General features: G+C 40.2%; 1 protein-coding gene across 1 annotated transcript in view; it reads left to right on the forward strand.

Moving 5' to 3' along the window:
* Positions 1 to 22,225, forward strand: part of Ercc6l2 (ERCC excision repair 6 like 2) — a 93,891-nt gene that overhangs the window by 56,838 nt on the left and 14,828 nt on the right. The window contains exons 15-17 of the mRNA XM_027409655.2: positions 507 to 587; positions 1,801 to 2,896; positions 7,413 to 7,567. Of these exons, the coding sequence (XP_027265456.1) occupies positions 507 to 587; positions 1,801 to 2,896; positions 7,413 to 7,567 (1,332 nt within the window). The remainder of the gene's footprint in view (positions 1 to 506; positions 588 to 1,800; positions 2,897 to 7,412; positions 7,568 to 22,225) is intronic.

Below are 22,225 nucleotides of genomic sequence, written 5' to 3' on the forward strand. Positions count from 1 at the left end.
ACTAATGGACATGAGCTGTCAGTGTCACACGTAATGTCAGCCTCTTGGCCATCGTTCAGGATGAGCCCTGGTGGATGGGAAGGAAGGCCTGTATTGTCGGAGTCCTGCTCTGCAGCCTCTGGTGTTCTGTAGTAACTACTGACTCCAAGTAGCCCAGTAATGTTCTGTAGTGGATATGGATGGCAAATGCACTCCTGACACAAACTAGAGTGCTGTGGTTTCAACACTCAGTATCTTGATGCTTGTGTGCTGAGTGTGCTCTTTCTTAATGCTGTAAGAACAGCTGTTCTAGGCAGGGTTCCTGGGCAAAGGTGTGAACTTTTGTGCCTCCCAAGAGTGCTTTCAGTGGAGTTGAACAGACCCTAGTTTTCCATTATGTGAAACTGTATGAACTCAGCAAATGAGAAAGTGTTATTAAGAATGCAAAGACACACTTAGTCTGCCTTTGCTGTTGTTTTCCTCTGTATTTACAGCCGTTTTTATATTCTTCCTTGTGGATGTTATAGAGAGAAGGCCAAGTGGAAGCTGGCATCATGACAGCCACAACATGGTTGAAAGGGGGACCTTCTGCCCCAGAACCAGAAACAGTGAGTACCAGAAAACATGGGCTGTGACAGTCTTTTCTTTTACTTCTTCATTTTTCAGTATGTAAAAATAGAAAGTTTTCTAAAAGCTCAGAGACACAAAGTCACAAGATGATGAGTGAGACTAATTATTTAAGGTGAGCAGTATTCATCCAGGAGCAGTCACCCTCAAATTAAATACCTTGTATAAGTGACCACACCAGACTATTTTTTATTTTAACTGAAGGACAAGTTAATTAGAGAAATGACCGTCAATGTGTATCTAAGATTAAATCCAAGTATTAAAATCATTCTGTAAAGCAAAGCAAGTATTGTATTGGTTTGAGTCTGCGATCTTAGGATCTCATCACACAGCCATGAAACCTACATTGTTACCAGAGGCCATTATAGATGCACGAATAAGATACATGGGACTTGGTTAGTTATAGGTTAATTTTATTCTGGGAGAAGTCACTTACATGAGAAACCGATGACCCACAAGTTCCAGCTCCAAGAGAGTGAGCTGGGGTCTGGGACCTCAGACCTAGCCTTCCCCATCACATCTGCACCTATGACCACCCTTGAACAGGTGTGGTCAGTGCAACAGGTGCAGGCCAAGTGGATAGCTCACTACAGGCCATGTTAGGTATAAGCTACAAGAACATGCAGAAGATTTTTATGTTACTGTTTTTGCTGGGGTTTTTTGTTTTTGTCTGCTTTTGAGATTTATATTTATGTGAACTGAGCGACCTTGAACTTGGGGAACTTGTTTTTATTTACCTATTTTGTGTTCACACCAAGTTGGTTCCTGAGGATCAGGCTCAGGTTGTTATGCTTGGTCAAAGGTACCTCTCCCTCTGAGCCATCTTGCTGGCCCAGGTTGACCGTTTTTTAAAATCAGATTAAACAGAAATATCAAATATTGGTAGAAGTATCAGATTAATTTCTGAGAATATTTACAAATTAAGCCTCAATTTTAGGAAACTGAAGGTTGTTATTAACTTGGGTTACTGTGAAAGGGAATTGAATTTAAATTTGTAGCATTTTTTTGTTCTTGAGACAGGGTCTCATGTAGTCAAGACTGGCCTGGAATTCCTTGTGAAGTACAGAACGGTCTTGAACCCCTCATCCTCCTGTCTGTCTTCCAGTTCCTTTGTTTTTCTTACCGCAGGCATGAACCACTGCACACAACCCTTCCCTCATGCTTCCTAATGTTTCTGTCTGCTTTTTCACATAGCCTAGAGACCCTGACTGTCAAGAACCTACAGAGGTTTATGAGCTCTACAGTGACCTCAGTGATGACGAGTCAGCAGGCCATCCCCTTGGAAAGACTGCTGAAGACAGAGTCTGTGGCTCCAGTAGAACTCCAGGCTCCTCAGCACAGCTCACTTTGCTACAGTGTGGATTCTCTAAATTGTTTGAGGCAGACTGCAAGTCAGTACAGGATGGCGATGGAAACCCGACCTCTGGTGACGAAAGTTCTGATGAACAGCCCACATGCCCGTCACCAGAGGCCAAACAGACTGCCTGTCAGAAAACTCGGGACTCTGTTTGTACTTCAGAACATTGGAAATCAGAGAACATCCAAAATCCTAATGAAAAATGTGGTTCTGATAAAAATAAGACTTTAGAACAGAACATTTCTTCTGAATCTGATGATGAGAGAAAGTGTCACAGTACAGCTGGACTTGATGGCATGGGACAGAGTGACACAGAGTCAGAAGACAGTGATGTCATCTTTCCCACACAGTACCCAGCTCACAATAACCGTATACGCTTTAAGCTGTTGTTAGGTGGATCTGAAGATCCTAAAACAGGAAACCCTGTGAAAATAAATGGTGTTGATGGTAGACCGAACAGTGGCAGAGGAAATGAGCCAGTTTCAAAACCCTTGAGTCCTGAGAACATGACCTCGAAACCTGTTAGGAGAAGAAAATGTACGGATGATATTAGTGATGAATCTGATGACATCGATATGTTCCCCAAGTCAAGAATACGAACGCTTAAGAGAAAGAAGAAAAACAGAAGGGAGCTTTATAAGTCTCCGACAACGGCAAAGGATCCCAAACAAGTGTGGGCAACAGACGGGGGTTGTAGCTCTCAGGTCATTGATGATTTTTCATCCTCAGATGACAATTCGTCTGCCCACCACTTGAGTTTCTCTAAACTGAATCACAAAGCAGAAACCATAAAAGATGAAATCAGTTTGTTCCCCAAGCTGCCTGGCATGGATAAGAAAAATAGCACTTTTATGCCAAGGGAACCAGCAAGCTTTTTAAATGAAAGAGTTGCCAGTCAAGAGCAGATGTGTGACTCAGTGGATAAAATATTAGGTAACTATAACTGTAGACATTCTGCAAACATTTCCCTAAATAACTGTTTTCAGTCACATATTCTATGAGATGATTCAGTTAGCTGTAAAATAGTTCTAAAGTCAAGATACTGCATTGAGGCAGAAATAATTAAGGATAATGTAGAAATAACAAAATCACAGGATAAAGGGAAGGCCACCTACAGGAGGATAGAGTTTTGCTGTCTCCCCGTAAGACTCCTCCATGCGACTTACCCTCATCATAGCTTTCTGTTCCGTATAACCAATTATTTTGACTTACAGAGTAATTCTTTACATATATTGTTAAGGTTTTGTCACATGGATGTGTATTTTCATGGTAGCATAGTTTAGTCTTGTCCATTTACTTCATTTTATATAGTCTGTGTATTCTGTGAGAATCTTCCTCCATCCTTTCATTATTTTATAATTTACTTAGAGTTTCCCTCAATCTGCATTTTTTTTCTCACTATTCTCAGCAGTTAGACATGTGCTCTGACCTCTGCATTACCTGCAAATGAGTAGTACTGGGAGTTTTCAGTGGTCATAGTATTTGTATATATGCATGAATAGTTTATATGCTATATTTGTGATCATATATATTAATATGTGTATTACACATACGCTCATTTGTGTATGAATACATATGCACATACGTTTTATATGGTTATATGTGATGATGAATATACCACATTCATCATGAAAATATGTTTATATTTTCATATTTATAGTGGTACTTAATTAGAAAGTTCTCTCTCATCTCCATTATATTTGAATACTATTTCTTTCATCTTGATCGTTCTGGTCATATGCAGTGAATGATTTAGTTATACTGTTCCATAACTGCTTGTTTGTTTTGTCTCGTATTAAACAATAGTGAAAGAATGAGTTGGTATGATACTACAATAAAGGTTGGAGATGTATCCCAGAGGTAGAGCACTTCACTTTATTACCAAAATAGCATCACTAGAAACATTCTTTTAGTTTTGTTTGTAGACATACTATTCCATTTCTTTCCATTTGTTACAATGGATACACCATGTCTAAACTGCCAAAGACATTGGCATTCCCCTTTGGTTTCACTCCCACATGGTATATAGGTAACTAGAAATTTCATGGTCCCTTTCATTCCTTGTGTCAATGTCTCTAAATCATTTGTATCATCTGGACCTTGTTTTCTAGTAAGTTTTTAAAGACATGTTGCTGAAGAATTGTTTTTTTTTTTCTCTAGGGTTCTTGTGGTGGTAATGATTTGTACCCTGAGAGCCAGTTTTTCTGGATATAAAGCTCTTGGCTCACACTTTGTTGAGTATTTTCAGTATGAAGCTTCATTTTCATCACTCCTCCCAATACACAAGGAAATCATTTTCTCTTCATTGCTGTCCAGTGGTTTCACCAGATTGTGTCTGGTGCTTATCCTGAGTCAGTATTCTTATATGCCAGTGTAATTTCCACTCAGCCTTTCTTTCAGGAACATTTGTGCTTCTGTTAGTTACTTGTTCAAGTCTCTCTTCTTGTTCAGATGTTCAGTCTTTGACACTGGTCTTGAGAATTCTTCAGTCTCTTAAATCATCTTTATCTTTTGATTTGTTTGTTTTTTTTTTCTTGTCATTGTCTATTGTATTTATTTCCTCTTAATGTTTCTTCTCGATTAGTCTTCACTTACAAAGGATATTTTCTTAATGTCTCAGAACATCACTTGTTTCTAAATTATTCTAATTCTGTTTATATTGTTTTTGTTGTTGTTTTGTTTTGTTTTGCACGTGGGGGAGGAAGCAGTCAATACAAGGTTTCTCTGTGTATTCCTGGCTGTCCTGGAACTGGCTCTGTAGACCAGACTGGCCTCGAACTTCAAAGATCCACCTGTCTCTGCTTCCCAGGTGCTGAGCTTAAAAGCACCACTGCCTGGCCTGATTCATAGTGTTAATTTGTGTCTTCTTTTGTGGTCTTGAAGTGTCTTGCCTAAAAGTTTTGACATGGTTGTAGTTTTTGTCAGAGTCATTTCTTGCACAGATATCACTGTGCTGCTTACTCTTTTTTTTTTTTTTTCTTACAATTTTCAGGATTTGACCTGGATAATTCTCTCTTGATCTTTTTAAGGGGAAATTGCTCCCCTGTTCACTGCTGAATCCTGCTCCCCTGCTCACAATGATTGCCACCCCATGTTGCTTCTCTTTGCTGGGCTCTGGCTGGGAAGCAGCACTGGTAAGTGGGCCAGTGTGGGAAATTATATTATATAGTTAGCTTGCCACATTCTCCTGAGGCCTTCAGTCCTGGTGAGCAGAACACCTTCCCTCTGCGTGGCCCTTCCTGCCTCCCAACAAATGTCCTGGGGTCTCCTGTTCTTAGGTCTGTCTTATGCCACACCTTCCCGGACCTTCAATGTTACATAGCAGTGCTTCTCAGCCTTCCTAACACTGCAGCCCTTTAATTCGGTTCCTCATGTTGAGGTGACCCTCCTCCAACCATAAAATCAGTTTCATTACTACTTTATAACTCTAATTGTATTACTGTTATGAATTGTAATGTAAATGCCTGTATTTTGTGATGGTCTTAAGTGACCCCTGTGAAAGGGTCATTTGACAACCCCCCAAGAAGTTGTGACCCCATAGGTTGAGAACCACTGCTATGTAGTTTTGCTATGGCAGATTGACTCTACTTAACTGAGGGTGTCTTCTCATCTAATTTTGTTTCCATGTGTCTGTAGGTGTCTACTTTTGTTGTGTAGTTGCTGTTTGATATCACCTGGGGATTCAGAGGGAATGAACAACTTCTGTTCAGAATCCGCTTAGTGATTATGAGTTAGCATTGCTTTATGAGTCTCTTACTTATCCCCCATATGAAGAAAGATAAAATAAGGTGCTCCAGGCACCTTAATTGTTAACTTACACATTAGGCTTTCTCTTACGGATAAGACTCACTTAAAATTTTTCTATTATATATGTGTATTTTGGTACCATTATTAACTCAGAACAGGGTTGTCAATTGGTTTGCTTACAGTAGTGACATTAGAGGGTTAAGAGATTGTTACAAACGCTTTTAAAAGTAATTATTGGAGGTTTTTAAGTAAGAGTTAGTGGTATTTTGCTTCACATGTAGATGTTTTCCTGGTAACTTTTAATTACATGATGCAGCAGTGTCTTGTGTTTTGTGCTTGGTGGTTGCTGGAGGGTTCAGGGCTAAAACAGCAAGAGTGTTGAGGTCACAGTTGAAGTTCATTGCCAGGGCTGTTTGAGGCAGGTTTTACAGGCCTTAGTTCTAGCCTCTTCTTTTATGACCGCAATTGCAAAATAAATTATTAGAACCTAGAAGCAAAGCAGTAAAAAATACGGCCGCTTTTAAAACCACTTTCAGATAAAAAGCTATGAGTTAATTTTTTTTTTCATTTCCTAAAAAGCTCTCATCTTGACATTCTCTGGGCATGTGTACAAAAAAATACAAAATACAAACAATAAAGTTGAGCACCGCCAACCAAACACAACTTCCTGGTCATAAACCCATACTCCCTCCCATCACTGCCATCAAGTACTTTTTTAAAGGAGCAGATAAGCCTAGAGCACCTCCTTAAATGAGCAAACAACAACTTGAAATTAACAAAGAAGAAAAATCAATAGAGGACAACTAACCATGATACTCACAGATAAAAATCTCCATTTCAGATTTAAATTTAAAAATTGTTACTTAATCTCGGCAGTTCTCATATTGATGAAAGTAGAAAGTCATTTCCAAGTTAGCCTGGATCAATATATTTTGAACTCCTTTTCAGTTTACTTTTTTTTTTTTTAATATTGTGATAGTAACATCATTTTTTAAAGATTAAAAATAAAGCAAGCAGTTAGGCATAGTTGCTTATACCTATAATTTCAACAATACTCAGGGGGCTGAGATAGGAGAATTGCCATGAGTTTTAGGCCCTCCTGAGCTGCAGCATGAGTTCTTGTCTCAAGAAAACAACAAAGATAATAATAATTGTAAAATAAAGCAAACATAGCCAGGTGTGCAGGTGTACACCTTTAATCCTAGCATTGGGAAGTCAAGGGCAGGATTAACTGTGAGCTTTGAGACTAGCCTGGCCTACAGTAGTGAGTTCTAGGACACCAGGGCTACAAAGTAAGGCACTGCCTCAAAAGAAAGGCCAGGCGTTGGTGGCACATGCCTTTAATCCCAGCACTAGGGAAGCAGAGGCAGGTGAATCTCTGCAGGTTTGAGGCCAGCCTGGTCTATAGATCGAGTGCCAGGATAGGTTCCAAAGCTACACAGAGAAACCCTGTCTCGGAAAAAAAGAGAGAGAAAGAGAGACAGAGACAGAGGGAAGGAAGAAAGGAAGCAAGCAAACAAGCATAGCTAGGAGGCTAAGGCAGGAGAATCACAAGTTTGAAACTAACCTCAGCTACATAGCAAGACTTCTCAAACACTAGAGGAAATAAAGCAGGTTTATCCTGTTCTTAGTGTGCTGTTGGTAACTAGAGCAGTATTGCTTCATGGCATCGAATCATGGAATGAACATTGTCGTCTCCTAGGTGGTGTTCAGGAAGTGGCGTATATCCACTCAAATCAGAATGTGATTGGATCAAGCAGAGCTGAGAACCACATGAGCCGATGGGCAACACGTGATGTATTTGAGTTGAAACAGTTTTCCCAGCTCCCTGCCAATGTAGCTGTTTGCAGTGCTAAGGTAAGAAAATTTAGTTTTTAATCTCACTTTTCACCAGAGTTCCTCAACAGGGTCCTTTTTATGCCTTCCAAAGTATCTGTTGATTCTTTTAAGAGATGTACAACTAAGTGTGGAAATTCTATATAGCATTATAATAGTCATATAATCACAGAAGATGTTTGGGATTTGTGGTGGCTTGAATAAGAGTGGGTCCCATAGACACATATGTTTGAATATTTGGTCCCCAGTGGGTGGAACTATTTGGGAAGGACTAGGGTGTGTAAGCCTTGTTGGAGGAGGTGTGTCACTGTGGGCAGGCTTTGAGGTTTCAAAAGACTACAACCATTGCCAGCATGCTTTCTCTGCCTCCTGCTCACTGATCAAGAGAGGAATTCTCACTCAGCTACTGCTCCAGCACATGTCTGCATGCCTCCCTGCCTGCTACCAGGCTCCTTGCCATGGTGGTCACAGATTCTAACCCTCTGAAACTAAAAGCCCCACATAAATTCCTTTTTTTTGTACAAGTTACCTTCATCATGGTATTTTATCATTGCAATAGAAAAGTAACTAAGACAAATTAAATGACAAATCTAAATTAAAATGCCCAGTAATACTGACTTGACTGTTTCCCTTTTTAAAAATGTTCCTGTGTCCCCAAATTCAAAACAACCTGAAAGAGTTACACAAATCAAATCATAACCCCAAACTACTTCTGCTCCTATAGAAGAAGAAAAATATATGATTAGATTTCTTCAGTTTTTTTTTTTTCATCTAAAGACACAAGCATAAAAATCTAGCTTCATATAGGCTTTTTGAAGGATTTTCACCCTGTTAAAGTAGTAAATCCTGTGGATTTTTCCTGCTTAAGATTGCTGCTGGATGGAAATAAAGCCCTTTCATAAATGATTTTTTTTTTTGCTTATACATAGTCATTTTCACCAAAAATTTTTAAAAATATTTTCATTGGTGTCTTCATTTAAAAGCTTAATGTTGATTTTTTGTGTTTGGAGCTAAAAGTCCATGTTACATATAACAGTGATATAACATAGTGCTGCTTTTGAGAATGAAGCTGGGGGGAATGCCTATGAGCTTTCCAACTGTCTTCATTTGGATTTAGATTGCTTAACAATAAAACCAGAAGGTAAAGTAAAACTCGTGACCAGGGAAATGGGAATTAAAAAGTTGATGACTGAAAGAAGGGTAGACTGCAGACAGATAGGTCAATGTATTCTACCTACATACCTTACAGACATGACCGTTGTGAGCTTGCCAGTGGGTGGAATGAAGGAAATAACCAATAATGTCTCAGCTAGAGTTTGGATGATCACATTGACCAGATAGATGCCAGACAGGCACAAATGATTGTGTTGGGCTGAGTGGAATGGAGGAGAAGGAAAAGAAAAGAAAGAAAAGAAAAGAATTCTACTCCAAAAGCTGTAACTAACACCCTGCTGAGAATCACTGAGCATGGGGCAGAGGGAAAACTACAGAAACAAAAGAATACCAGTTTTAAGAAAATCATATAATTTGAAGGAAATTAAGTCATCTGGGATTTGTGTGTGGGTGGATGTGTGGTGGACTAGTGTCATGTGTGAATATAGGCCAGAGGTCTACGTGAAGTGCCTTCTTTGGTCTCTCTCCATCTTATTTTTTGAGACAGGATCTCTGAGCCTGGAGCTCATGGATCCTGGTAGGCTGACTGGCCACTTATTTCTGTCCCCTTCCCTTTCCCCTCAAGCATTGGAACTGCAGACACAAGTTACAGCAGGGCCTGCCTCCTCGTGGGCTCTGGTGATCCAAATGTAAGTCCCCATGCTTGCACAGCAAGCACTTTACTGACCCGTCTCCTCAACCCCTCACCTGGAATTTTTTAATGGGAGGGTATCGGGGAGGAAATGATCTAGGAATGAGTCTGTCATCCTACAATGTCTTTGGGGGTAAATAGAAGAGTGGATCTTAAAAGGGCACAGTTTAATGTATAAATTGAGGTGCTTAAGCATGAGATACTGTTTCTTTGCCCTCTCGTTATTGCCCTCTTGTTTTTTCCTCCCCTCTCCTTTTTATACAGTTTCCTCTACTTGAATAATCCCTTTCCTACCTCCATATTATTTACCTATATTTTTATTTTATTTAGAATCTCCATATGGGGGAAAACACATAGTATTTGTCTCTTATTCAGGCTTATTTTGTTTCACATGGTAATAATCCTCTCCCGTCCATTTTCCTGCAAGGAACATGATTTCATTCTTCTTTGAGATAGAACTTAAAAAATACCCTTGTGTATAGACCTTACTTTCTTTACCTGTTCATCAGGTAATGCGTCTATGCATCTTGGTGATTGTCAATAGTACTGCAGTAAACATGGGTAGTCAAATATCTCTGTAGTATGCTAGCAGCATTAGGAGTTAATGAGATAATTCACCTAAATGTTGGTCACAAGGAAAAAGTCACAGTTAACACAGTTCACCTAGATGTGAGGTTGACATGCATGTCCCACATGTAGACACAAGAAGCAGTTGTGAAAACAGAAGTATACATCCCTCTAACCTGTTTTGGTCTCAATATTTTAGAATCCTGTCTCTTCATACAATTTTCATAATGAGGTACATCTCTTACCATGAAAGAGCAAGATATCTATCCCTTTTTCTTTTTTATGATTTTAAAATTTTTCATACAGTATATATTGGTCACATTCTTTCCCCTCCCTAACTCATCCCAGGTCCCTCCCTCTTTATCTACCCCACTTCATGTGATTTTTCTCTTTTTAAAAAAAGAAAAGGCCAAGGCCGGGCGTTGGTGGCACACGCCTTTAATCCCAGCACTCGGGAGGCAGAGGCAGGCGGATCTCTGTGAGTTTCAGACCAGCCTGGTCTCCAGAGCGAGTGCCAGGATAGGCTCCAAAGCTACACAGAGAAACCCTGTCTCGAAAAACCAAAAAAAAAAAAAAAAAAAAAAAAAAAAGAAAGAAAGAAAGGGCCAAACCAAGCTTCTCTCTCTCTCTCTCTCTCTCTCTCTCTCTCTCTCTCTCTCTCTCTCTCTGTTGTGTTGGCCAACTGTTCCTGACTGAGCACATGGCTTCGTTGAGATGTCATCAGCACACCCAGTGTTATTCCTTTGAAGAAAACTGATTTTCATTCTCCCAGCAGCAGTCAATGACAAATTGCTTCTTGGTTGGGTTTGATGTGGTTTGAATAGGAATGGCCCCCGTAGGCTCATATATGTGAAATGTTTGGTCACCGGGGAGTGTCACTGTTTGACAGGAATTAGGAGGTATGGTCCTGTTAGAGGAAGTGTGTCACTGGAGTTGGGCTTTGAGGTTTCAGAAGCCCAAGCCAGGCTGAGTGTCTCATGCTCTACCTGTGGCCTGAAGACTCGGATGTAGATAGAACCCTCAGTTCCTCCAGCACTGTGTCTGTCTGTGTGCCACTGTGCTAATAATTGGCTTAACTGTAAGTCAGCCCCAATTAAATGCATTCCTTTATAAGAGTTGCCATGGTCCTGGTGGCTCTTCACAGCAGTAGAACACTGACTAGGACAGGGGTGGGACCTGGTTCCCACTTCCTTCTCAGTGCTGGATCTTCCAGGCTTGAGTACCTTTTCCTCCCACATTCAGCTTAGAGGACATTTTTCAGGGAATATGATTAAATTTGCTATTTAGTGACTAAACCATGGTATGTATGAAGATTGGGAGAAGTTTTAAAACCATTGATCAGGTCCTCGAGGATAAGTGATAAGTGAGTAAGAAAGCTCACTGAGAACAAAGCATGAGGACCTGAGTAAGTTTCAATCCCCAGCACCCATGTAAACAGCTGGACATAGACACTTAGCCTGTAACTCCATCACTGGCCGGTGGAGACAGAATAGCTGAGACCTGCTAGCCTGCCAACCTCACTGAAACAGATAGCTGCAGGTTCATTGATAATTCCTCCCTAAGGTTGTAAGGCAAGAGAGCAGTAGGGTGTCTACTGTCTTTCGGCCTCTGCCATGTGCATACATGTGTACTTACACACATGCTCCAAACCACCCTAACCCGTGCCATCAATGCTAGTGAGCTGGGAACACTCTTTTCTATAAATGACTTCTTTACATTAGTACTCATACAGTAAAATTCCATCCAGCTGTGCAAAAGCCATCTAGTGAATTTCTGTGAAAGGAGTGATTACAGTCACTGGTTTCATCATACTGGGCAGTATTACTTCACGATCTTTAATGAGAAAATTATTAATATTCGCTTCCATCTCTGGTAAGGCATTTCTGTCACTCACTTGTAGAGAGCTGGGTGGCAGCAGTAAACGTGAAGTTTCAAAGGAGAAGTTGGACAGCTGTTGGGGAAAAGAGTAACCGAGAAAGGAAATACAGGGCAGGCAGTGGCGCTCGCCTTTAACCCCGGTGCCTGGGAGACAGAAGTAGGCAGATCTCCGAATTCAAGGCTACCCTGGGCTACACAACACTGAGTCTGTCTAAAATAGAAACAGTTCACACAAAGGTGATCCCGGTTGACAGAGTTTCTGTTCCACCTGGTCCCACAGCTGTTTAGCCCCAAATAAACTCACAGAGACTTATATTAAATTATAAACTGTTTGGTCAATGGCTCAGGTTTCTTATTGCATAGCTCTCTCTTAATTATTAACCTATAACTATTCATCTGTTTATTTCTACACGGCCTTATCTTACCGGAGAATGTCTGGACCTGTTACTCCTTAGGCGACTGCATTGCGTCTCCCTGGCCGCTTCTCTCTGTCTCCTCTTCCCAGAATTCTCTTTGTCTGGTAGTCCCACCTATACTTCCTGCCTGGCCGCTGGCCAATGAATGTTTTATTCATCAACCAATAAGAGAAACGTATATACAGAAAAACATCCCCATCATCATCATCTCCTCTTTCCACTGAACAAGTTCAGCTGGTACTGTTCTCAGAGTGGGTGAGCATATCCCCGCACTTGGGATCACAGGCCTTTAATCCCAGCGCTAAGGAGTGGAGACAGGAGTGATATGGCTGGATGGAAACAGGAATATGAGGCCGGAGGAGACAGGAGAGATGCAGTCTGAGGAACAATGCAGTCTAAGCAGTCTGAAGATGCAGTCTTAGGACAGGTTCGCCCCTTTGGTCTGAGCATTGGTAGAGAACGATTAGAATTCATGCTACTGTGAGTTCTAAGATAACCAAGGCTGTGTAGAAAGGCCCTGTCTCAAAAAAAAAAAAAAAAAAAAAAAAAAAAAAAAAAAAAAGGTTGAGGAAGGAAAAAATACTTGAAAGTCTCTTGCTCCTGAAATATTAAAAATAAAACAGTCTTCCACCTACAAGCGTAGTATCTTTTATCTAGGACTCATTCAGAATCTTCTTAATTACTCAGAATTCTTTGGAATACTTCATGTCTGTCATCAATGTTTTATTACAAAAGTTTACATGTTTCAAAAGATTGTGTGTGTGTCTGCAGCCAGATGCAAAACAAAGCAAACCTGTCTATCTATAAGAAATTAATAAGTGAACAAGAGTGGTTACAATGTTCTGATGTTTTGCTGTATGAGAAATAGTACACAGCAATCGCAGATTTGACTAACTTACAGAGAAACATACACACCAAATGGAAAATTGTAAGAGAATGAACCAACACCACTGTGCTAGACAACGCCTGTGTCTGCTCAGAGTTCCTCAGTATTCTTAAGCTAATAATTGTTAACAAAAATAACAAAGCTGTGACTCTAAAAATTCACCAATGTCTTTAGGAAAGGCCTAAAATACACTAGCTTTTTCATGTTTCTTTTTGATTCTTATCGTTTATGCCTACCAATTTTTATTTGTAGAACATTTTGTAGATGTTCTAACCTAAAACCTCTCTCAAAATCAATTTGTAATTATATATGTTATTTAATAACACAGATATGAAACAGTATGAAAATAAGAATATGTTTTACCTTGAATTATACTTGTTTCTTATTTTTATTAAAGTATAATTATATTACTTCCCGTGCTTCCTTTCCTGCCTCCAGCACCTACCATGCCCATACTAATCCCTGCCAAATTGATGACCATTGTTACATCCACATTTATATGTGTGTGTACATATGCATAAATACTATACACACACACACACACACACATATATACATATACACTGGTGGATTTGGTGTGTGTGTGTGTGTGTGTGTGTGTGTGTGTCTTCAGAGCTGGCCACTTTATATTTGATAACCGACTTAAAGGGCTCATCCCTGGGAGAGAATTCTCCTCTCAGCAGTCATTAGTTGCCTGTAGTTCTTTCTGAAGTGGATCCCATGAGATTTCCCCTTTCAATAGTATGAAACATCCATATTGGTGTTAATATTTGGGGCCTCATTTAAGCAGCCAAATTGTTGAGGTATCATAAGTGTAGCTGCCCTGTTATGGAAATTAGTATGGAGAATCATCAGAAAGCTAAAATTAATTTATCAATGATCCTATTCATCTATACCACTCCTTGGCATATGCCCAAAGGACTTGACATCCTATCCCATAATACTTCTCAGAAATATTTATTGCTATTCTAAAATGGAAACAACCTAAATGTCCTTCAGAAGATAAATGGGTAATGAAAATGTGGTACCTATTCACTGTCAAATGCTGCTCAACCATAACAAAAAGCCAAATTTATATTTTGATATTTTAAAACCATCTTTGTAAATAGCTCCTTTTAAAAGATACCTGGAATGAAAACCAGTGTGTCTTGTATTTCAGTTCAGACCATAAAGAAAGGTTTAAAGTGTCTAAAAACTGATAATGACTTTATTAAAGTCAGTGTGTTTTTATTATATGAAAATGTGTCACAGACTTCACTGTGCCTGTGGTGCTGTGTGTCACAGACTGTGAGCCTGTGGTGCTGTGTGTCACAGACTCTGTGTCTGTGGTGCTGTGTGTCACAGACTCTGTGTCTGTGGTGCTGTGTGTCACAGACTCTGTGTCTGTGGTGCTGTGTGTCACAGACTCTGTGTCTGTGGTGCTGTGTGTCACAGGACTCTCTATGTTGTTGTGTCACACACTTTACGGCACCTGTGGTGCTGTGTGTTACACCATTTTGTTAAACCTGTGGTGATGTAGTGCCTTCTTTCTCAATCAACTGCATGTCTTCAACTTAAGTTTACTGAAAGTTTTCTGAAAAGAATGTACAAAGACAGCATTCAATTAAGGATTAATCACTATGGCAACTGAGATATGGTGACTAAGGGGGAGGATGTATTCTCCCCTGAGTTTCCTGCCAGCTGTCATAGTCAACCTCTGCTGCCTGAATCCAAGCCAAAATATAGACTGTGACCAACTCTAAGAAACTATATCTGTATTTTTATAAATTGGTACAAGTATCAGACTATAAAAGAAGACTTAATCCCCTGCATTGGATGACAGACACTTGGCACTCCTGCCAGTGTTTGACAGAAAAATAATGGGTTGCTTTGTAGTAAAACCTGGATTAATAGTAAACCCTTCTTTATATTATTGCAGTGTGCTGTAAATGAGAGAACTAAGCGAGCTGTCAGACTGAGGTGGGAGTGTCTTTTTATAACCAATGCAGGTTTAAGTATTGTTGAGAATACTGTAAACTCAAAATGCTGTGTTATCAGGAACGTCTCTTGTACATGTGTTAGATTGACATTTTGTAGATTACCTAAAGCAAGGATTTCTGTGAGCTCTGGTGGATTGATTGCGGTGTGTTTATACAGCCTTGGGAGTCAGCAAGGAGGAATGGACTGTTTATAATGAGCAGACTTTGGGGAAAGAGAGCATCCTATTATTCTACTTTTATCAGGATAATTGTCACTGGCATAAAGTAATTGACTGGTTTATGAGATAGTCCAGTAAGTAGAGCTTCTGGTTTTAACATGTTAACAGAATTAACTCTCAGTGGGATTTTTTTTAGGTCTATCAATTTTTCTCCTTTATCTCAATATTAACTTTATGTAGTTTTACAAGTAACAGGTAGGATTAATATTTCTGTGTATATATGTAATAGGTTATGGTACTACTATTGGCATGAAAGGAGCTTTATGTTTTTATCCCTAGAAGAAAGATTGATTATAGGTGACATTGTGTCATCTGAGTGAAGAATGATCTTTTATTAAACAGGAGGACAAGCCAATGCTCTTGTACACATAGGTCTGTTCCTTCTTAGAGCTAGGGTTCAGGAAACCTGTGGCATCCTTCTTCATAGTATCCAAAACACACTCACTTCCTTGCAAAAAAGGTGCTGAAATTAGTCAAAACAAAGCATAGACTTTTATTATTGTAATTATGATAGTGGCTTAAGAGTCAAGTGAGGGATAAACTCTTCTGTGGATCTGTGTAATTACCTATTATTACTTTTTTGCTCATTGTACCAATAAGCTTTTAGAATACCTTATTATCTACCTGGGAAGTCATCTAATTTTTTAAGACCCTTCCCTGATCTATGGCTGATTTCCCATGAAAAGGGTTAGAGAAAATATACATACATACATACATACATACATTTTAAAGAAGTTAAAAACTTAGCTAACATTGGATTAGATTAACAAAAGTAATTTTTATTATTAGGAAATGATATAATTCTGACCTTTGCCTAGCTGGTGATCCTTCTGATTGTATAGAGAAATTGACTTTGAAAAACTTAATGGCTTAGACAGTGTAAGATCTTAATAATTTTATAAAATGTCATTTCTTCAGATAATGCCTTTTGGTAATAGGATAGCAGTTCAGAGGTAAAACACCTCATCGAACTTTTATTGACTCCACCTAATGAACTAAAGGATAGTAAGCAATCAACACTGCCTTTCAAATTATATTTTATCCTTTATGAAAACCATGGTATCAATCAGACATAGTCACCTAATAGAAACCTACTGCCTCTGCCCACAGAATCCTGAGTTTTTAATCTAAAAACATAAAATTGGGAAAAAAATGATTGTGTTTCAGTTTGACAAATTTAGGGAAAGTATATCCATACATTTCATTTCACTTGTTTTTAAAATGAGAAACTAAGAGTCTCGTTCAGGCCTCAGGAATGGCTGCCAGCTTCCAAACTTGTGCCCTTTCTCACCATTTGTTTTTTCTTGTGCTTTGTTCTCTACTTGAAATTTTAAGTTTTGATTTTCTAATATGTGACATATCAATCTTTTAATTTTCTAAGATACCTAGTTTTCAAAAAATTAATTCCAATTAAGCCTAAAAAAACAACCAAAAACTAGATTAAATGCATCTTTCCTTTTTAAAAAATGAGTATTTCAAAGAGTTAGACTCTATCTGGACTCAAGAAGTGCAGCGAAGGGTTGGAAATGTAGCTCGGTGGATAAAGTACTGCTTGGTGCATAAGTATGAAACATGAGTTTGAACCCCCCAGAACTCATAAAGCCCTCTGCAGTAGCACATGTCTGTAATTCCAGTGCTCCCATAGAGAGATGGGAGTGGAGACAGGACAATCCCTAGAAACTCATGGACAGTTTTCCTGGGCATAGACATATCCATGGGCACACGGAGTGGCTAACTGCAAAGACACACTGCTAAAATGTAGAAGTAATTGATCCACATTCAAGGTTGTCCTCTGACCTACACACACACACACACACACTGTGGCATATGCATGCCCTCATTCACATACACACACACACACAAGAAGCATGACAAGAATATGAGGAATATCAACTCTACCAAAAATATTTTGACAAAGACCTAATTTTTACTTTTTCTAAACATTGTGTTGGCTAATCTTAGCTGTCAACATGACTAGATTGAGAGATGCCAAGAAAATTGGCAGCCAGCCTCTGGGGTTATCTTTGATGATATTTCCAGACAATTAATATAAAGATTGGTACCCTGAGGGGGAAGATCTGCCCTCAACATGATCTGAGCTCTGGCTAGGTGAGAAAGTTCCCTCGGGTACCGACTTGGTCCTCTGGAGTGGGCACATAGCTGTTGCTGTTGCCAGTGGCTGTCAAGACATTGGCAGTTCTTAAACCTTTGAATGCCAGCTCACTTCAGCATCTCTCCAAAGAGCTTCCAGACCTTCAGCCCCTGATCAGAGATGCTTCATTGGGCCCTCTTGTTCTAAAGCTCCCTGCTTCTTGGATTGAACTGACTATTGATTGAGTTCTCTTGATTCCCCACCTAGGAATCCTTATACAAGCCAATGTAATAAGTTCCTTTGTGTGTGTGTGTCTGTCTGTCTGTCATCTCTGTGTGTGTCTGTCTCTATCTCCTTCTCTTTGTGTATGTGTCTCTCTCTCTCTGTCTCTCTCTGTCTGTGTGTCTCTCTCTGTCTCTCTCTCTCTTCTCTCTCTCTCTCTCTCTCTCTCTCTCTCTCTCTCTCTCTCTCTCTCTCTCTGTGTGTGTGTGTGTGTGTGTGTGTGTGTGTGTGTGTTATTCTTTTCCTTGGAGAACCCTGATTTATACTTGTGCTTTTCCTTCACTAGAATAACACTCAGCTTTGTGTGTATATCCCCCAAATCTCTCTGCCTTTCAGTGTGTACCACCACAAATGTGTCACCTCTTCCCTAGGTCTCCACTAGGTTCTCCCTCAGCTGGAAACAAACTGCCTTTCTTCTTCACTCAGCAGAAGAACTTTGTGTGTCACCAAATGATTACTCTAAAATAGGTATTTGGGAGTTATATTACAGTTGTGTTAAGACTTACCTCTTCTTTTTTAAATTAAAATATAATTATATCATTTTCTTCCTCCAGTCTCTACCATATACTCTACACTCTTTGCTCCCTCTCCAAATCATAGCCTCTTTTTTTTTTTTTTTCCGAGACAGGGTTTCTCTGTGTGTAGCTTTGGAGCCTATCCTGGCACTCGCTCTGGAGACCAGGCTGGCCTGGTACAGAGATCCGCCTGCCTCTGCCTCCTGAGTGCTGTGACTAAAGGTGTGTGCCACCAATGCCCAGCAATCATAGCCTCTTTTTCTCTTTGTTTTTTTGTTTGTTTGTTTGGTTGGTTGGTTGGGTTTTAAGACAGTTCCTTTGTAACAGCTCTGACTGTCCTGGAACTCACCTTATAGACAAGACTGACCTCAAATTCACAGAGATCCACTTGCCTCTGCCTCCCAAGTTTTGCAATTAAAGGTATGTGCCACTACCGCCTGTTTTTCTTTAGTTGTTATTGTTTTAGACAGACAGACAGACAGACAGACACACACACACACACACACACACACACACACACACACACACACAGACACACACACACACACCCCTACAGATATAAATGCAACCTGATCAGTCTGTGTAATGTTATCATATGTATGTGGTTTCAGGGCTTGCTGCTTGGTTTTAGGTAACCTATGAGGGGGCTCATCCCTCCGGAGCACAGTTTTTTATGATCTCAGCATTCTTTAGGTGCTTGTAAGAACATACCTCTTTAAATAAGTCCGAAGCATAGATTTTTACGAAGTAGAATGTATCTCTGACTCACTTTTGATAATCTGAGTTTCTATTTGAATACTTTTTTAGAAGATTTAAGTTTTTTAGTTTTGTCGAGGCCCAATGGTTTTGACACTGTTTTGGTCTTGAGGAGTTTGTTTTATTGTTGGGTATGATTGGTTTGGTTTAGTTTGTTTTTGAGCAATGAGGATGAGCATTGGGCCTTTGTTCTTGTTAGATAGACCTACCACCACTGAGATTTACCCCAGCCTATGTTCTGAACACTTCAAGTGGCTTGAATTATCTTTCCCATGAACAGCTTTATAATTTTCCTAGAAAACGCCTTACTCAGAGATAGTACTGAATGCATCCAAACTGGGTTCATCTATGTGGATAAGAAACTGTGATATTCTTACATACACGTTTTGGTTTGGGCCACTGTTTGGCTCATAATGCCCTCTCCAAACTGGGTCTCCCACCAATATTGCCTTAGGGCAAACCCTATAGAAATTCCCTGACTTAAGGCCCTCATCCCAGAAGGGTCCTGGCCCATCCATAGAGAGGAGAGGCTATGAAGAACAACGGGACAGACAGGCCTTGCTGGTTTCCCCATGCAGTCTGCTAGCAATTATGCCTGTGCAGTAAAACACCCATGAAACCCAAGGAGGATGGTTTTTGATCTTCTGAATAGTTGAGCATGTGGAGGTTACTGGAGTGTGGCATTCCCCAGGGTGAGCATGGGAGCTCCATACCACACTCCCACAACTTTGCCTCTGTATATTACTTCAGTACGTGGAGTATCCCTAGTAATAAACTAATGAGCAGAGTCGAATGTTCTCTTAAATTCTGCGAGCTGCTCTGACAGCCACAGCTGAGCTAAACTGAGGCTTACAATGGCATCCGGAGTCATGGAAATGCTAGTCTTGGAGATATGGTGCCAAAATTAAATTGGAGGATACCAAGTGCATGATGACCACTGCGGCTAGTGCAGTAAGTCCTTACACACTGAAGCAGAGGCTTTTGTGTGGACTGTAGTGTGAGAGCAGAGGGAAAATATTTTTTTTTTCCCTTAAACATAGAAATACTGGCAGGTTTGTGTGGAACACCACACCTCCAACTGTACCTACTTTGCTGGCTGATCTTCCAGTTCACATTTCTCGATGCTAGTTATCACTGCTGATGGCTGTGAACTTACTGTCACTTAACCCCATGTGCATCTGTTCTGTTTATATGTTACAAGTGACTTAAGGATCAAGACCATAACATATGCTTCTAAATAATGACCACCACCACTTAGCAATGGCAGCAGGGAGTGACATTCACCAAATGCTTGTTACTGGTAATCCCACATTAAAATACAGCATAAAACAGATCCTCACCACCATTTTTTTTGTTGTTGTTTTTTGGTTTTTGGTTGTTTTTTTTGTTTTTGTTTTTCGAGACAGGATTTCTCTGTGTAGCTTTGGAGCCTATCCTGGCACTCGCTCTGGATACCAGGCTGGCCTCGAACTCACAGAGATCCACCTGCCTCCTCACCACCATTTTTACAATAAAACTCCTTCAACTCAGCTTCAGCTCAGTTGAAGTAGTCACACTGGCTTGTAATGCAGAAGGATTAGTCAGGTTTGAGCAATGCGCATGCTGGGTATTCATCATTGTTGGTTATAGTGCTGGCAAAGAAAGCCTACTTAGCAAAGGAGCATGTGGAGAATGAAGTGAGGAAAATGCCCTGTCCTATGCAGGAAGTCAGATTGTGACTTCATTTTCTGTCTCCCATGGTTCTGTGAAATTTCTTCAGGTTTTTAAACATTTAGTGTGTGTGTGTGTGTGTGTGTGTGTGTGTGTGTGTGTGTGTGTGTGTGTGTGTGTGGCTTGTAGGAATCAGTGCTCTACTTCTGCCACTTGAGGTCAGGGGATTAAACTCCGGTCATCGGGTTCATTAGCAGGCGCCTCTGTCTGCTGAGCCATCCACCAGCCAAGTTCTGTGAGATTTCTTACTGTAGACTGGGCATGGAGGTACACCCTCATATGGTGCCAGCACTCCAGAATGTGAAGCAGAGTTGTAAGTTCAGTACCATCCTATGCTGCACGCTGAGTTTTAGACTAGCCTAGAACACAAAGTGATAGGTCCGGTCATAAGACCAACAAAGCCACCACAAAATAAAGTTGCTTAAGACTACAGCTGTTATACTTTCTGGGAAGAAAGGAGCTAGAGTTGCCAGCTTCAGTCTCCTCTTCTTCCCATGACATATTTTGGGTTTGACTGTGCTTGAGTTTTCAGGTCTGTCATTTTTATAACATACGCAGAAGATGTGACTTTGGTATATATTTAGGGTGAGTCCTCTAACCAGTTGGTTTTTCTCCCAGATGATGGCTTAAAGCTTAAGAATAGCTTTTAGACTTGGGCTTTTGTTGAACGCAGAGACCTGCATTATGATAACCTTGCATAATTAATTTGTGTATTTTCACCCTTGTTTAAAGATCCTTAAACAGTTTGGTCACTTTAGACCCAGCTGCCATTTGAATGGATTTACTTTCCCTGTGCTGTCTGTTTTGATAGCACTCCCAGTTCCTTGTATTACAAAGATAAGCAAATTTATTCCTTTGTGTGTGCTTACAATTTGGCCCTTAACCAAAGAGATCTGTTTTTAAATCTTTTGTTTGAACAGATGTGTAAACAAAACATTGCAGCCTCAGATTTCACTGTTTAAGGCTTGATGAAGACAGAAACTGAAAGAACACTTGATTTGTAGTCTTGATGGCATACGTGGTGTGATCAAGATGATGGAGGAGTATGGCCACACATGATGATGACCTTTGAGTGTATTTAGAGCTCTGTGCTAGTCTTGGGAACAAGCTGTAGGCTCCAGACTTTCCGGGGATAGGCAGGTCCTCTGTTTATCTTAGAACTAGCCTTCTGAGTTGAGCCTTCCTCCATCTTGAATTTCCACCGCCTTCAAAATCTCCCCTTAGTTCCGATTTCCTGTTACTGATCAAGCCTAAGCAATTGGCTTTGGAGACATCAGCATTGCTGGTACATACGCTCTTCTTTTCTGGTGTGCTCTAAGAGGAACCAGCTTCATGGCTAGAGCCATTCCATATCTGCCCAGAGAAAGATTTCACTGATTCCTGTTAGCCCGCCACAGATAAGCCGTAGTGCCTGTGCACCACTCTGAGCATCCTTCCTCTGCAATGTGCAGGGTAAGGTAAGCTGGGGAGATACTGTGTGCTGGTTATGGATTCAAATTACCCACATCCAAGAGAGACCATCCACAGCACCTTCACACCTCTTCTGTAAAATAGTAGCTAGAGGCTTGTCTTAGAG

The sequence above is a fragment of the Cricetulus griseus genome, chromosome 3 (genome assembly GCF_003668045.3).
Source record: "Cricetulus griseus strain 17A/GY chromosome 3, alternate assembly CriGri-PICRH-1.0, whole genome shotgun sequence".
In the NCBI taxonomy this organism is placed as follows: domain Eukaryota; kingdom Metazoa; phylum Chordata; class Mammalia; order Rodentia; family Cricetidae; genus Cricetulus; species Cricetulus griseus.